This window comes from Bombina bombina, chromosome 4 (genome assembly GCF_027579735.1).
Source record: "Bombina bombina isolate aBomBom1 chromosome 4, aBomBom1.pri, whole genome shotgun sequence".
NCBI classification, from domain to species: domain Eukaryota; kingdom Metazoa; phylum Chordata; class Amphibia; order Anura; family Bombinatoridae; genus Bombina; species Bombina bombina.
In genome coordinates this window covers 493,884,289-493,900,618 of record NC_069502.1, presented here as the reverse complement: position 1 = coordinate 493,900,618, position 16,330 = coordinate 493,884,289, and the positions used below count along the sequence as shown (strand labels likewise).

At 36.8% G+C, this 16,330-nt stretch overlaps 1 protein-coding gene across 1 annotated transcript in view; it reads left to right on the top strand.

The window, feature by feature from the left end:
* Window positions 1-16,330, top strand: part of LOC128656477 (collagen alpha-1(XXI) chain-like) — a 788,552-nt gene that overhangs the window by 503,153 nt on the left and 269,069 nt on the right. Inside the window, exon 10 of the mRNA XM_053710398.1 lies at window positions 8,152-8,214. Coding sequence (XP_053566373.1) covers window positions 8,152-8,214 — 63 coding nt within the window. The remainder of the gene's footprint in view (window positions 1-8,151; window positions 8,215-16,330) is intronic.

Here is a 16,330-nt window from a genome sequence, read left to right as displayed (position 1 = left end):
TTCTTAGTATGACAGCTACCTGCTCCATTTACTGTAAAATATAGGATTTATTATTTGCTTCAGTTAATCTAAGGAATGCCAGATTTTATGTTCTGTTTCTTCTCTCTGTCTAAAGATCATGTTTCACCAATGATATGTCAAAGCTTATCTAGCTCACTGAAGACCTTATATTTGCATTATTATAGCTTCAAAGAATGACCCCCATTCCAATTCATTGTAGTCTGCTATAAAGAAGTATCATGCCTAACTTGGGTGTTTTTTGGCTTCTTTTTTTCTGTCGCATTTCAATCGGTTGGAAGTGATGCCATTTGAATTAGTTAAGACATCTAAGTAAATCTTATATTTTTTAAACCCAGACTGGGTAAAAATGGCACAAATAAACATGCATCTTCTCTGGCTTGTCAACAGGTCCATTTTTAAGAGGTTTCTACACACTTTTTCAAAATAATATATATTAGTAAATAAACTATTTAGCCACAATTATGTGGACACTTGACCAACACACCTATATACGCTTGTTGGACATTCTATTCCAAAACCATTGGCATTAACGTGGATTTTTCCCCCAAACTTGGCTTTAACAGATGCAACTGTTCTGGAAAAGCTTTCCACAAGATTTTGTCTTCGGGAATTTATGCCCATTCAACCAAAAGGCACTACTGTTGGATGAGAAGGTCTGTTTTGCAAATGGCGTTGAAGGTGTTCAGTGGCATCAAGGTCAATGCTCGAGTTCCTCCATACCAAGCTTGGCAAACTATGCCTTTATATACCTTACTTTGTGTAAAGGGGTACAGTCATGCTAAAATAAGAAAGGACCTTACCACAAAGGGCTAGATTATGTTTAGAGTTCTATTTATCACTCCGCTCTCACTCTAATTGTGCTTGACTTTGGCTTTTTGCACACATCGAATACTGCGCGTATTACAAGTGGAAAGTAAAAGGATTTGGCTTACGCTGTAACCCAACACACTGAAAAAGTTAAAACATTGCGATCACATTGATTTATTCTCCCATAGACCTTCAATGGAGAGTGAAGAGTGGAAAAAAATCTTACACCCTACTTATTTCACATTCCAATGTTCTTCACAAATAAAAATATGTTGTATTTATTCTTAAAATCATATTTAAATATATTTAATGTTTGTTTTGGTAATCTATATACCTATACATATATATATATATATATATATATATATATATGGATGATTTCATATAGGAATAGATATATACAGATATATAGGAATATCTATTTAAAAATATTTAGAACATATTCCCCTAACTGCAAAGAACTCCGATGCACATATACATATATATATATATATATATATATATATATATATATATATATATATATATATATATATATATATATAAAATTCACCACCTTCATGCACTCACTCTCTTGATGTCTGTAGCTTGGGTGTCTCCCCACCGTTACTCATTCAAATATCAAATATAAAAGGGCACTCTCAGGACTTTATATTTTCCAACCTATATTCTTCATTCCCAAATGTTTCATCTCTTAACAGTCGACATTTTGGCTAGTCAGTTTAGCTTTTATCAAGACCATCTTAATTCAACATCAGATTTACCGCATCCTTACACGCCATTTTCTGCCTCTGTGTAGAGAATGGAGTGTAAGGACACGGTAAATCCGATGTACCAAAGAAATTGAAAAAAAAAATACTGATGAAATTTGTCCATATTTTTATTAGTTTACTTTAAATTACTTTAAAAGGGTAAAATACTTACCTTAACACGCTCTGGAGAGTGCGCTAACCTGATCCTCTTCTTGACAGGAGAGTTACCGTGCTCGACACCCAGGACCTGTACTTTTAAGTTTAGTGCAGGTTCTGGGAGCCGAACGTTCTAAGCCTCCTGTTAGCACACCTATGGCTCTGGCAAGAAGAGGATCGGGTTAGCCCACTCCAGAGCACGTCAGGGTAAGCATTTTACACTTTAAAAATAAGTATGTAGATACAGGTGAACTTTTCACCTGTAGCTCTGAAACATTTATATTCATTTTAACTTTTAAAAAAATGTTTACCGAAAATTCAATTTTTGTTATGTTTTAAACAAAACAAAAAATAGATAGTGCAGGGAACGAATATTCGGGGAAACGAATGACCTAGAATATTTGTGCATACACATTCCTAATATGTATGTATCACTATGTTAAAGCTTTTTGCAGGATTTTATTTTTTTCTTAAACCTATTTCTAATTTCTATTAGATAATTTTATTATGGGTGTAACTTTTTTAATTGAGCGTTACAGTTAACCAAAGCTCTAAGGTCGCTCTAACCCAAAGTGCGGTAAATTAAATTGGGCTCAACAAATGCATTTACTTTCAACTTGTAATACACGTGCTACTTCTGACGTGTATAGACAGCCATGATAAACCTAACAATTGCTTGTGCACATTTATTAGCATGCCACATGTAATCTGGCTCCAAGGTGTAAAAACGCAGTTGCTTAAAATGTCTTTATATCCTGAAGCATAAGGATGACCCTTAACTGGACCTAATGGTACTAGCCAAAACCATTAAAAACAGCCACAGACCAATATCCCTCTTCCACCAAAATTTAAATTGGTCACTATGCATTCTGGATGGTAGCATTCTCCTGGCATCACATAACTTTGAAAATCAATTAACCATTAAAAGGTTGAATTGCCCCTTTAAAAGAGTGTTGGATTTTATTGTCTAAATATCAGCTTAGAGTACGACTTCAAGCTGAAATGCGTCAGCTGTTTTTCTGTATAACTATTGTATAACTATTGTCATGCTGTGTATGGATACATTTTTAAGGATTTCATTAAAAGATAGTTTTTAATATAGCTGGTGCTCCTTTTCCTATCCTTTGACCTACATGCTGACCCAAAGTGTAGCACAGCTGACAGTACAAAGCGGTTAAAAAACTCTATCTCATTTGCCGGATTTGGGAAGCCTGCTTTTGGTGATTGACAGCGCTGTTACCCTATCCCATGATTGCAATTGTGTCTGAAAGAGGATGTTTGGGATGTACGGATCCATGCTGAATGCAGCGATTCCGGTCTGAAGCAGATACATTTTCCAAATATAGAGCCAGTCATAGATCCGGTTTGAAAGCTTTACCAATCTGACCAGGGACAACATCCAAGGACTGGATGTTTAATAGTGCAAGCGGTGGGGTAAGTGAAGCACATATATACGGTTGAATCACTGAACAAAGACAGACATTCACCTATATTATTTACGGGGTTTACCGGACTGAAGTCCTTTAGTAAAGGATACTTACTATTTCTGTGGTTATAAACTCCTCATTCTTGGATTTATATATTCTCCTGGCATCCACCACACCTAGATTCCTCAATTAGACTTCCAGATTATGAAGCATGATTCATCACTCTAGAGAAAACATTCCCACTGCTCCAAAGTTCAGTGGCCACATGCTTTACACAACTCCAGCTAAAGCTTGTCATCACGCATGTTTATGTGAGGCATGCATACAGCTGCTTGGCCATGGAAACCAATTTTATGAAACTCCAAATGCACAGTTCTTGTGCTGATGTTGCATCCAGAGCGACTTTGGAACTTTGCAGTGTGTGATGTAACAGGTCATAAGGGATGCTCTTTAGCACTCGGCAATGCTCTTTAGAACTCAACAGCCTGCTCTGTGAGTTTGTGTGGTCTACCACTATTGTTGTTGTTGAGTTGTTGTTGCTCCTAGACAATTGACCAGGGTCAAATAGTATCATGTTTAAGATCACCTGGCTATGAAAATTTCATGGCTATGTATAGATTCTAGGCACTAGTTAGCAATGGGTATGGCTGAAATAGCTGAACTCAATAATAAGTAAGGGTGTCCACAAACTTTTGGCAATATATTGTGTAGCCCACCAAATTTAACCCCTTCATTTCCAGGACTTTCAGAGAAGAACTTGCATTTTTGCTATTACATCATTTAAACAGAAATAGAGCCTTGTTTTTTTTATTTACCTGTCTAAAATGTGTATATTTTATTAAGTAGACAAAGCAAGATATTGAGAAAACAAATGTGTAGTGATACACAGCAAAGCGCTAACAATACACCCTAAAAGGTACAGCAATAGTCAGAACTATATCAAATTATAAAGTGCATGTATATGAAAATGCAAAAAACATAAGATATAATGTTCACGTGTCTATACAGGTATCAAGTGATACAGTCCATTCAATAGCCAGTACTTACAAACCTAAAATTCACTGGTAAAGTTCAAATGGTATTGTAAACTACTAGGCAGATGAGTGTCCATAAAAAGTCATGTTGCTCCTCTGAAATTAACTTCCATGGTTCCCAAGCAACTACAAAACAGAAAAGAAGAGGAGCGCCGACTCAAATGTAGTATATAACAATTTATTATAACAGAGACATACGGATTAAAAACACTCACAAGATGTATGTAAGCACTATACACATCACGGCCGACTGCCAAAGGTGTCCCCTTAATGTCCACTCCGGACCATTCTGTTATAGAGTAATGCGATATGGGGAAATGCAAGTCTCACGCTGCACTGTCAATCCTTACAGACCCGCACTGCAGTCGCGGGATAATGACGTCTTTAGGGAGTTCAGCGGTAAACTCTCGGCTGTCGGCAAGAAGATCAGAACTACGGTTCCCTCTTAGGAACAAAAAAGGTTGCAAACTGTGTATACTTCAACGCGTATATCGGGACGAAACGCGTTGAAGTATACACAGTTTGCAACCTTTTTTGTTCCTAAGAGGGAACCGTAGTTCTGATCTTCTTGCCGACAGCCGAGAGTTTACCGCTGAACGCCCTAAATACGTCATTATCCCGCGACTTCAGAGCAGGTCTGTAAGGATTGACAGTACAGCGTGAGACTTGGGTTTCCCCATATCGCATTACTCTATAACGGAGTGGTCCAGAGTGGACATTAAGGGGACATCTTTGGCAGTCGGCTGTGATGTGTATAGTGCTTACATACATCTTGTGAGTGTTTTTAATCCGTATGTCTCTGTTATAATAAATTGTTATATACTACATTTGAGTCGGCGCTCCTCTTCTTTTCTGTTTTGTCAAAGCAAGATATTGCTCTAGGCCCCTTTTGGTATATTTCATGCCATCATTTTGCCGCCAAATGCCATAAAAAAAAATTGTTAACTTTTTCACAAACTTTGGGTTTCTCATTTAAATTATTTACATACCTCTTGTGCAATCATGGCACTAATGGTTGTAAAAAGATTCAATGGGATCCCCTTTGTTCAGAAATAGCAGACATATATGGCTTTGCCATTGCTTTTTGGTAATTAGATGGCCACTAATTGCAGCTGCGCACCACACTTTTATTATTCTCTGTAGGGAATGGATTAATTAGATAGTGGTCCCCCACACCCCCCCTCCTGCGATCACCAGCTAGGGACCCCCCAAGCTAGGTTTTTTCTGTAGTGTAGAACCTCCTACTCCCTCCCCCTCCCCCCTTCCCTCCCTCCCCGTCCCTGCTGCTGGGCTGCCCAACCGCCTCCTGGATTCCCTGCCAAACCTCCTGCCAGCACCAGCAGATGATCTCTACACACAGTGACACAGACAGTGTCACTGTATAATGATCTGGCATCTTCCCTCATATGGAACTGGAGCACCAATCGCTCTCCGGTTCCATATGCCTGGAGGTCAGGAACTCAAGCTCTTGGCTGTTACTTAACAGAATGCTGGAGCTTACTGAAGCTCCGATGTATGTATATATATACGTTGTGCGGTACGATAGCAAAAGTAAAAGTAATTAGCGGCCGTCTAATTACCAAAAAGCAATTGCAAACACATGCGATAAACCCGTTTTCCCTCACATGTTAATGAGCCACTCGTAATATATCCCATAGTGTGCCCTAGTTTTATAAAGCTGTTCTTTTCCATGCTGTCTTGTTCTGTGTTAAACTATCTTTGGATAGGTTGTGAATACAATATCAACATGAGTTTCCCAATGATTCAGTTGAAGATTATTTATGTTGTTATTTATTTGCATTATCACCACATTCCACACCATTGAGTTCATGATCACTGGGGTATAAAGCACATTAAAATAGACTTAAAGGGATATGGAACCCACACATTTTATTTCATGATTCAGATAGAGCATAAAATATTAAATGACTTTCCAGTTTACTTCTGTTATCAATTTTACTTCATTCTATTGATATCCATTATTGAAGGAGCAGCAATGCACTGGAATCTAGCAGATCATGTTGGGTGAGCCAATAACCCAGAAGCATAGAATATGCAGTCAACAATCAACAGCTAGCTCCCAGTAGATAATTGGTGTTCCCGAGGCTACCTAGGTATGATTTTAAACAAATGATACCAAGGGAACAAAGCAAATTTAAAGTGAATGTCAATTTTGATGCTAAAGTGCCCAGTTTTTAAAAATTTGAATAAAAACAGGGGCACTTTAATTCATCAACATTTACATTTCACTTCTGTTGAGAAAAAAAATTACCTTTTAATCTTCACAGCAGCTCCAGCTTCCTCCACCCGTCGCAAAGCCTCTTCCTGGGTCTAAAATGAGGAATCTGGCTTCCTCCAATCACAGCATTGAATCAGACACTGATTCCCCCAGGGGAGAAGCCGTGACTGGAGGCTGACCTATCCATCATTTCTGACATCAGAAATGGCTTGCAATGACCAAAGGAAGCTGGAGCTACACTTATTACTTGAGTTAAGAAATAAACACATTTTTCAAAGCAACAATTAGTGTTCAGTTTACTTCTGAACTCTTCCTTCTATGGGCTCCATGTACTAAGCAGCATAAGCTGCTTCTGAGCCCTTGTGGGGCAGGTTTGCATGTGCACCGCTGCTTCTTACACTCTCTGCCACCTCTGAGTTGGCAGAGAGAAATCATCCCGAATTCACTTGCTCGGGTGATTGACAGGCATTTACGCAAGGCAAGGGATTACATTGTCACTTCAGTGTGCAGTGGTACATACGGGCAGTGGATGAGCTGGGTCTGATGCCCCTATGCCGTCAAGATGTGTGGACAAGTTCTCAAGTTGAGAAACTTGTCCACAAGAAAGTTAATACATGTGGCCCTTTGTATAGTTTCTATGTCTCATGCCTTCTACTGTATATTTATAATTTTTCCTTTGTATGCACTGTATAGGTAGATAGATAGATGACAGATAGGTAGATGATAGATAGATAGATAGATAGATAGATAGATAAGATAGATAAGATAGATGATAGATAGATAGATATTCATATATTTATATATATTTATATATTACTAATTATAATGCAGAATGCCCTTGTTTTATATATATTACAGTCATTGAGTTTGAAGCTAAGTTTTATTTATTGTTTTATACTTACTGTGCTAAAGGTTATATCAGAATAACCCCGCTTTAAAATCTTTGCAGACTAGTTTTTGCATTAAAAATATATTTTAGTTCTTTTAAATGTAGGATATTGTTATCTAGTGGGCTAATAGCAATTAAATGGAAGTACATGCATATGTATAATCCTTATTGGAAAAAAAAAGTTCCAATTATTGCAGACATTTGCCATTACATGAACTGAGTTGCTTCACAACCATAACACAGGAGAACCATTTGGAAATGTCTTTATAATTGGTAACTAATAGCTGTTTGGAAAACTAGACACTGCAGTTGTTTTCCAAGCATCATTCAATGGAAAACATACAAGTAAAAGATGAATTCATCAGCCAAGAACAGCACTACAATATGTTATACTAACAAAACTATACAACTTGCAAGCCTTTTTCTTAAAATAAAAATGTATTACAAGATTTTTTTGATTGATCCATGGTTGTCCACAATATAATATAATGACTTTGCTATACTTGTACTGTTTATATGTAGGAAATATAATGTGCAATATATGTGTGTGTGGGCATATATGTGTGTGTGTACACAAACTTCAAATGTAACATATAAAATGTATTTTGCGCTCATTCACATGTTATCATGTGTTTATTTACATCCTGTAGATAAATGGCATCAGTAATTGTGTTCAAATTAACCGTTTTTACATAAAATGTATCTGGGCTCAAATCCAAGAACTTTACTCCTTAGGGTTCTATTCTTTTTAGGGTAAAGATTATGCTCTGATATCATTGCAGACACTTTTGCCTCCCTGAAAGATTATGTATTTATTTCTCTATAGGGAGATCCTGGACTGCCTGGGAATCCTGGTTCTCCTGGACAACCTGGTCCAGATGGTAAGCCTGTGAGTACTAAAATGCTTAGTTATTTGTATGCCCAATTAAATGTCCACCACATCATTTATATTAGCTTTGCTCACTCAGAGTCATATGGGTCAAACTACAAACTCAAAGGAAAAGTTGAAATCAGCTCTTGATAAAACTAAAAGCATATGGACTAAAAACTGTATCAAATCTGAGGTCAACGTTTCTGTCCCGAGAGGAACTCTCCTTGGAACTCTTATAGATTATCTGCTTAGTAGCATTACACTGCATGCGGTCAGACTTTAGTGCTGATTTCAGCAGTCCCACTGGGATATCAGCTCTGCAGCTGTTTACTAAACACAATTTTTACGTGGAATTATTTTACTCTATAAAAGATTAAAACAGAACATTAGACAAGTGTTGGGGTTCACAATATTTTAAAATAATTGTTTCAACAAAAATCCCTTATTTCCTTAATGTTTATATCTTCACACCACAAATAAAGCATATAGCATAAAATATTCCAATAAACCATATAATAGTGTCAAATGTATATTTAATTAACATAAAGGTACATAAACTGATAAGAAAGGAATGAGGTCAGCAGATGTTGTTGTTATATGGATAACAGTCTTGGATTAGTAGCAATAAGCTAGAATTGCACTATTCAGCTTTTTAGGTTCACATTAATGTAGCCAAATGTATTTGTTTTCAAATATTTGTTTAAGGGTGAATGCAAATGTCCCCAGAAAAACAAATTTCTAGTATATAGTGTGTGCCAGATAAAATTAAATGTTAAAGGGACATAGAACACTTTAAAATTGTGATGTAAAGTGCTTAATTATGCATAGCTAAAACAATTTTTCCAGCTATTTTGCTCCCCTTTTCTTAAAGGGACAGCCTACACCAGAATTTGTATTGTTTTAAAAGATAGATAATCCCTTTATTACCCATTCCCTAGTTTTGCATAACCAACACAGTTATATTAATATACTTTTTACCACTGTGATTACCTTCTATCTAAACCTCTGCAGACTGCCCCCTTATTTCAGTTCTTTTGACAGACTTGCATTTCAGCCAATCAGTGCTGACTCCTAGGTAACTCCACGTGCGTGAGCACAGTGTTATCTATCATGACACACATGAACTAACACCCTCTAGTGGTGAAAAACTGTCAAAATGCATTCAGATAAGAGGCCATCTTCAAGGTCTAGGAAATTAGCATATGAACCTCCTAGATTTAGCTTTCAATTAAGAACACCAAGAGAACAAAGCAAAATTGTTGATAAAAGTAGATTGGAAAGTTGTTTAAAATTACATGCCCTATCTGAATCATGAAAGTTTATTTTGGACTAGACTGTCCCTTTAAGTTAAACCCTGAAAAGTGTAGACAATGTAAAAAGACAGAAATACCACTTGGCTCACTATTGCTTGATGCAAAGAAGATACAAAATGTGATAAATACACTCACATTAGATGTGGCACCCTTAGTGATGCAGAAGGGACAATCTGGGATCAATAACAGTCACCTAGAAGACTGACCTCTTGTAGATGTTCACTAATATTTAGTAGAGCACCACCCTTGGTGCAATAGAGGCAAGATGGGATCAATATAGTCACCCAGTAGACAAATATCCGGCAATCAGGAATTCCCAGCAATCCAGAGATGGGGTGTAGGTGCAAAGAATAAAGAATGTACGGCAGCAAGTGGTAAGTATAAAAAACTTACTTTATTAAAAAATATAAACATACTAGCAACGTGTTACTCAGCCAACCAGTGGCTGTTTCATCAAGCTTAATAAAATGGGTAATAAACACTTGCTATATATGCCATACAAACACACCTAAATAATAAGCAACACCTGGCTCAACAGCATTATATATAGTAATAAAAGTGCCTGAGATAATTAAATCGACTATATAGACTATCTAAATAGTCGACTGATGACTGTTGTTATTTGTAAAGAGTATAATGTAGCGATAAATCTAATGTATTTTTCCATTGTGCGGGCTACAAAGCCAAACAGAAGTGTAAAGTATGTAGGAAATGTTGTTCTTACTTGTGTGTCCTCCGTTAGGGTTAACCATTGCAAACATTTCTTACTGAATGGATATTCAGTAGATCATGATTTCTAAGATCTTCCAGGCACTAAGTGGATATTAACTTACGTCCATGATATTAATATAGTACCGATAATGGGTTGTTTAGACATGTGTGTGAGTCAAATGACGCTAGGTAATGCCCAAATACGTGGCGTATTGGTCCAACACTAACACCTTCTCAGAGTGCTAGTGAGAGGACCAAAAGGCGGAACATCATATTGTGGGCGAGGCCTTGTGGAGACAGAAAAAGGTATCACAGTCTGGAGTTTAAACGCCGTGATCAGCAGATCTATAATGTGATCAGTGATAATGTATTATCGTTGTCAAATGTCATAGATATTGCAAGAACCATCAATGTATTTTATGATTGTCCGATCAATAAAGATTATATGCCAATAGTGGGATCATCAGGTGGGGGTTCACTAAACACTATATACAGGGTGTCTAAACGTATATGGAAGTAGATGTCACTAAAATAGTGTTTAAACAAAAGTGTGTATCAAATCACGCTTAGTTATGTCCGATTACGTATCATGTATAAGAAGGTCTAACTTCTTAGACTGTAGTATACATTATGTCCAAAATTAGCGAAAGGATCAACTTGTAGTAGTAACGTCACTAATGTGAATAAAGGAATGTTTCTGGGTTAAAGTGGCATTGGGTGTGTATAATATGTAGGATGGTGTATGTCAGAGGTATTTTAGGGATTATTACTAATAATAGTAATAATTGTTGTAAAGTGACACAAAGTAAATAAAAGTGTTCTATTACTATATGATAACACTAATCAGAGAAGTGTTTCTAGTGTATAGTGCAACGAGTGCATTGAACTAAATGATATTAAATGTGATTATTATGTATCACTATAGTGTTATAATAATAGCAAGATATGTATTGTCATAAAAATCTAAGGTATAATAGTGCAAAGTAATAGACTAAGTAGCAAAAGTGATGTAAGGACAGTTCCACTGGAAAAGTGGTATGTATAAATAGGAATGGGAGAGGGAATGTGTGTCTATTATTACCAGAATGATATAAAATCATATGAAATTATAACAGGGGAGAAAATGACTAGTGGTGGTGAAGTATGGAAGAGTGAATACGTGCTTAGGGAGTGATACGATTCTCGCGATATTGAGATACTATACCAAGCTAGTCAGGTTTAGAGGTCAAAAGCTGCTAGATCTACACATTCGTTGAGGCCATCTGGAATCAGAGTGTGTAATTTATGAATCCAGAAGGTTTCCCTACGGCGAAGGCAAAGCATTGGATTGTGGCTATTTCTCGATATCTACTGAATAGGGATAATAGACAGTGTTTTAGAGTTTCCTTTATGGACATAAATGCAGTGCCTTGATACACTATGTTTCAAGAATTTTCTTTTTATATTTCATGTATGTTCACTCCACCGTCTTTTGATTTTGCGGCACGTGTGTCCTACACATTGGACCCCACATGAACAATAGATTAGCTAAATCACATAGAGACGTTTTTTTTTTTTTTTTTGTTTGTTTTTAAATATCATTTTTATTTTTATTTCAATAATGCCAACAAACAAAACAAAGAAAAAAGAAAGAAAGAAAAAATACAGCAGTACAGCAGTAATTTGGTACATCAACAATAGGCAAGTCGGTAGACAGTACAAACATGCCTTATGACATAGTCTGTTGTTTATACTAACACAAATTTATTTTAAAGCAACTGAACTTACTCAACCAAAAGAAATTCTTTGTTAAATATATATCATTGACAACTTTAGTTTTTCATCAGATCAAAAATAAGCCTTCCTTTTACATTGCTCAATAACACCTTGAAACAACAAAGCAGTGGACAACGAAATAGAGTTAATGTTGTCTGACCTTCTTTATGATGTTGATGTTTACACAGTCTAGTGGATGCCTCACTGCCCTTAAAGCTAGCCAGATTATACCTTTTATTAGAGGAAATAGTTTTTTCCTTTACTGAAGGAAAAAAAAAAAAAAAAAAAAGGAAATGTAGATTTAATACCCTCCTTGCTTTAACTTTCCTCCCCCCCCCCCGCGCCAGCCCCACTCTACCAAATGCCCAAGAGAACTATTTCTGAATTTTGAAATGGGCTTATCATATACTTTATTTCGGTTGATGAAAAGATTTCAATAAACTTTGACCATTTGCTGAAGAATGCTACAATTTTGCCCTCTAGGTTTAGATCTGTGGCAAGTTGTTCTACCCCGTATTGTTTTTTGAGATAATTTTTTACCTCGTTCACTGTAGGTATAAATCTAGTTTTCCATTTTTTAAAAATTAAGTTTCTTGCGGCCAGAACTACTAGATTTAATATTTTGGCTTCTCTGAAATCCTCCTTATTGTTTGACAAAAAAAATTATATTTGAAAAATCAAGTTTAAGGGGGTTTATTTTTACCACTCTTACTAACCAGTATTCTAGTTTATGCCAGAATTGTTTTATTTTTGGACATAGCCATACCATATGCAATAAGTCTGCTGCCAATAAGCTATATTTTGGGCATTCCTTGAAATCGGCATTATTCCATCTAGAAGCCTTGTCTGGCGTGTAATATGTCTGATATATGAGCTTTGTGTGGGACTCCTTCCATGTTTCGGCCATCGTGGTATTGCGTAATAGTGAGAAGGATCTCACAATATGTGTTTCCTTATCAATGGTCCTAGATAATTGCTCCGACCACTTTTGGGCTAATCTTCAACATTGCTATTGCCTTTCTGAGAGTTCAGGAGAGTATACCATGGGGAGTTAGAGCAGCGACCAGCCTTTATCAGGGCTGGCCATTGCTCCAACTTCCCCCAGGTCCATCTCCAGTTGTATTGGGTATGCAGTTGAGTGGTGTAATGCCTGGCCTGAAGATAGGCAAAGAAATCTTGATTAATTAGATTGAATTCTGTTTTCAGTTCCTGGAAAGATTTGATAATTCCTGATTCTGGATGATAAAGCTGTGCAGCAAATCTAAGCCCCTTCTCTTGCCACTCTTTCAAATGTGGGGCTTGAGATCCTTCCTGGAATTCTATATTGCCTATAAAGGTTTGATATACGTGGGAATGTTAGTATTTATTCCCAGCAATGTGCCTATCTGCTTCCAAGCCAGGATTATTGTATATATAGACTTGAGGTTTTTCACTTGTTTAGGTATTAGATGGGTCGGTGTATGTAGGAGCGATACAGTCTTTAAAGGGAAGATTAAACTGTTCTCTAACTCATTATCCATAAAATAGTCAGCTTCTGCCACCCAATCTGTCGCAGTGCGGCCCAAAAAAACTAAATTATACAAATACAAGTTTGGGAGGGCCAGCCCGGCGAATTGCCTTGCTAGGTATAACCTTTGCAAGGCAATTCTCAGTTTCCTTGACTGCCATATGAATTTACGAAGAGCCGTATTAAATTTCTTAATGTCTTGGGTTTTTATGAGAAGCGGGAGGTTTTGGAGAATGTATGACATTTTTGGCAAAATAACCATTTTATATAGAGCAATACGCCCCGAGAGGGAAAGAGGTAAATTCTGCCAGTCTCTCATAAGTGAAGTGGCACGTGCCAAGGATGGAATAATATTTAATGAGTACCATTCTTGAGGATCTGCCGAAACAAGTATTCCCAGATATCTGAATGCCTTCATAACTGTCTTAAATGGATTATTTAAGTACGAGGTATCGTTCTTCCTTAACCAGAGTAGTTCTGTTTTTTGTTTATTCATTTTGTACCCTGCAAACTGGCCGAATTGTTTAATTATATTAAGAATTATTGGGATATTCCGAGTAGTGTTAGAGACATACACCAGTAGATTGTCTGCATACAAGGACACCTTTAGCTCCTTTTTGTTAATCCTAATACCTTCGCTCTGGTTTCTGATTTTTATAGCAAGGGATTCAATCGCTAAATCAAAAAGTAAAGGAGAAAGCGGGCATCCCTGCCTTGTGCCCTGTTCCAATCGAATGACCTGTGATTCCTGCCCGTGCCTGACTAATTTTGATGTTGCCTGACTACATAAATTGTTCACTAAATTCAGAAATTTGCCTTGGAATCCAAATTGTTTTAATGTAGTTAAAATATGATCATGACTGACTCGATCAAACGCCTTCTCGGCGTCGATTGCTATAATCGCCGCATCAGAGAGATTTTCTGATGTATTCTTTTCAATATTCTTAAAATGATCAATGGATAGAAGCAGTTTTCTGATTTTAGATGAGGAGCTCCTTTTTACAAGAAACCCCACCTGATCTTTATGTATAACTTCTCCTAAGTTTTTTTGCATTCTCTTAGCCATAATTGAAGCAAGTATTTTATAATCTGCGTTTAACAACGCGATAGGTCTATATGACTCCCTGCATTGTGGATCTTTATCCGCTTTTGGTATCAGTATGGTATGTGATACTAGAAAGCTGGGCGGTATTTGATTGTTCTGTTGAAACAGAAAATTAAAAAGAATAGTCAGATGCGGAGTGATTGTTTTATCTAGAATTTTATAAAATTTGTTGGGCAGTGAATCGGCCCCGGAGCTTTCTCGCTTTTCAAGCTTTGAATTGCTTGAGTAACTTCCAGCTCTGTTATTGGAGCATTCAGCTCCAGGTTGAATTCAGAAAATATTTTTGCAAATGGTGATGTCTTCCCAGAATTTCTTCCTTGCCGATACATTTACTGGATTTGCCGCATAGATTGCTTTATAATATAGGAAAAAAGATTCAGCTATTTCCTTAGGTGAGGTGAGAAGTGAGTCATTGACTCGAATGGCTTCCACTGATTTTGAAGCTCTCAAATTCTTTACCAATTTAGCCAATAGTTTGCCTGATTTGTTACCAAATTTGTAAAAGTTAGATTGATATTTTAGGTCTGCTTGTGTGGAGTTAAGAAGTAGAAGTGTCTCTATATTCTTTAACTTTGGTATATTTTCTCCAATTCTCGTCAGAGGAGTTATTTAAATACCTGCTATAAGCATTAATTACTGTATTGATTACTTGTGTTTCCCTCCGGCGGGCTTCTCTTTTGAGGTTTGCCATTAATGCGATCATATCCCCCCTCAATACCGCCTTTGCTGTTTCCCATAATATCAGTGGACTTGCCACTGAGTCTTTACTATTTCGGTAGTAATCCTCCTACCTTTTCCTAAGCCAATCTCTAAATTTTGCATTTTTGTTCAGGAATTTTGGATAGAAAAAACTTTGTTTTTTAAGACCGGGTTTCAAGTCTGGAATATTTAAGGTGATTGGTGCGTGGTCAGAGAGTAAGATTTCTGATATATGTGCTTTAACCCCCTTGTGATATAAGCTATCGTTAATTAGCATGAGATCAATTCTTGATAGAGATTTAGCCATTTTAGAACAACATGTAAATTTTCTACTGTCAGGGTTCTGAACCCTCCAAATATCTCTGACTGCTAAATTTCGCATAATAGATTTGAATAATTTGTTTTCCAGTTTATCCTTCTTGTTAATCCTCTGTTTCAACCCGTATCTCAATCTGTCTATTGGGGAACATGGGGACATATTGAAGTCCCCTGCAATAATAATGTGGCCTTCCGCAAATTGCTAAATTTTAGCTTGAAGAGAGTCCCAGAACCCATACTCAATTATATTTGGTGCATACAAATTACATATGGTATAAATTAAATTTGAGATTTTCAGCTTTAAAATTATGAATCTGCTATCCGGATCAATCAATGTATCTAATTTTTCATAGCTTAGTTTTTTCCCAATCAAAATTGCAACTCCCTTACTCCTACTAACTGAAGGTGAGAAAATACATTCCGCCACCCATGATGATTTCAGCTTTAATGATTCTTCTGCGTTAAGATGTGTCTCTTGCAGTAATGCTATGAGGGTTTTAGTTTTCTGCAAGTATGCCAATACTGTTTTTCGTTTGATTGGGACGTAATCCCACCTATATTCCATGAGGTGATTTTGATATCTTATTCATGGGGTTGTCCAATAAATTCTAAAAGACAGCCGGTTCCGAAAAAGTTAATCCCGAGCTGCGTGGGGAATGCAAGGGGGGGGGTAAGGAGGAACGGGGATGCAGTAAAAAAGGAGAGAGGGAGAAAGGAGAGAGAGAG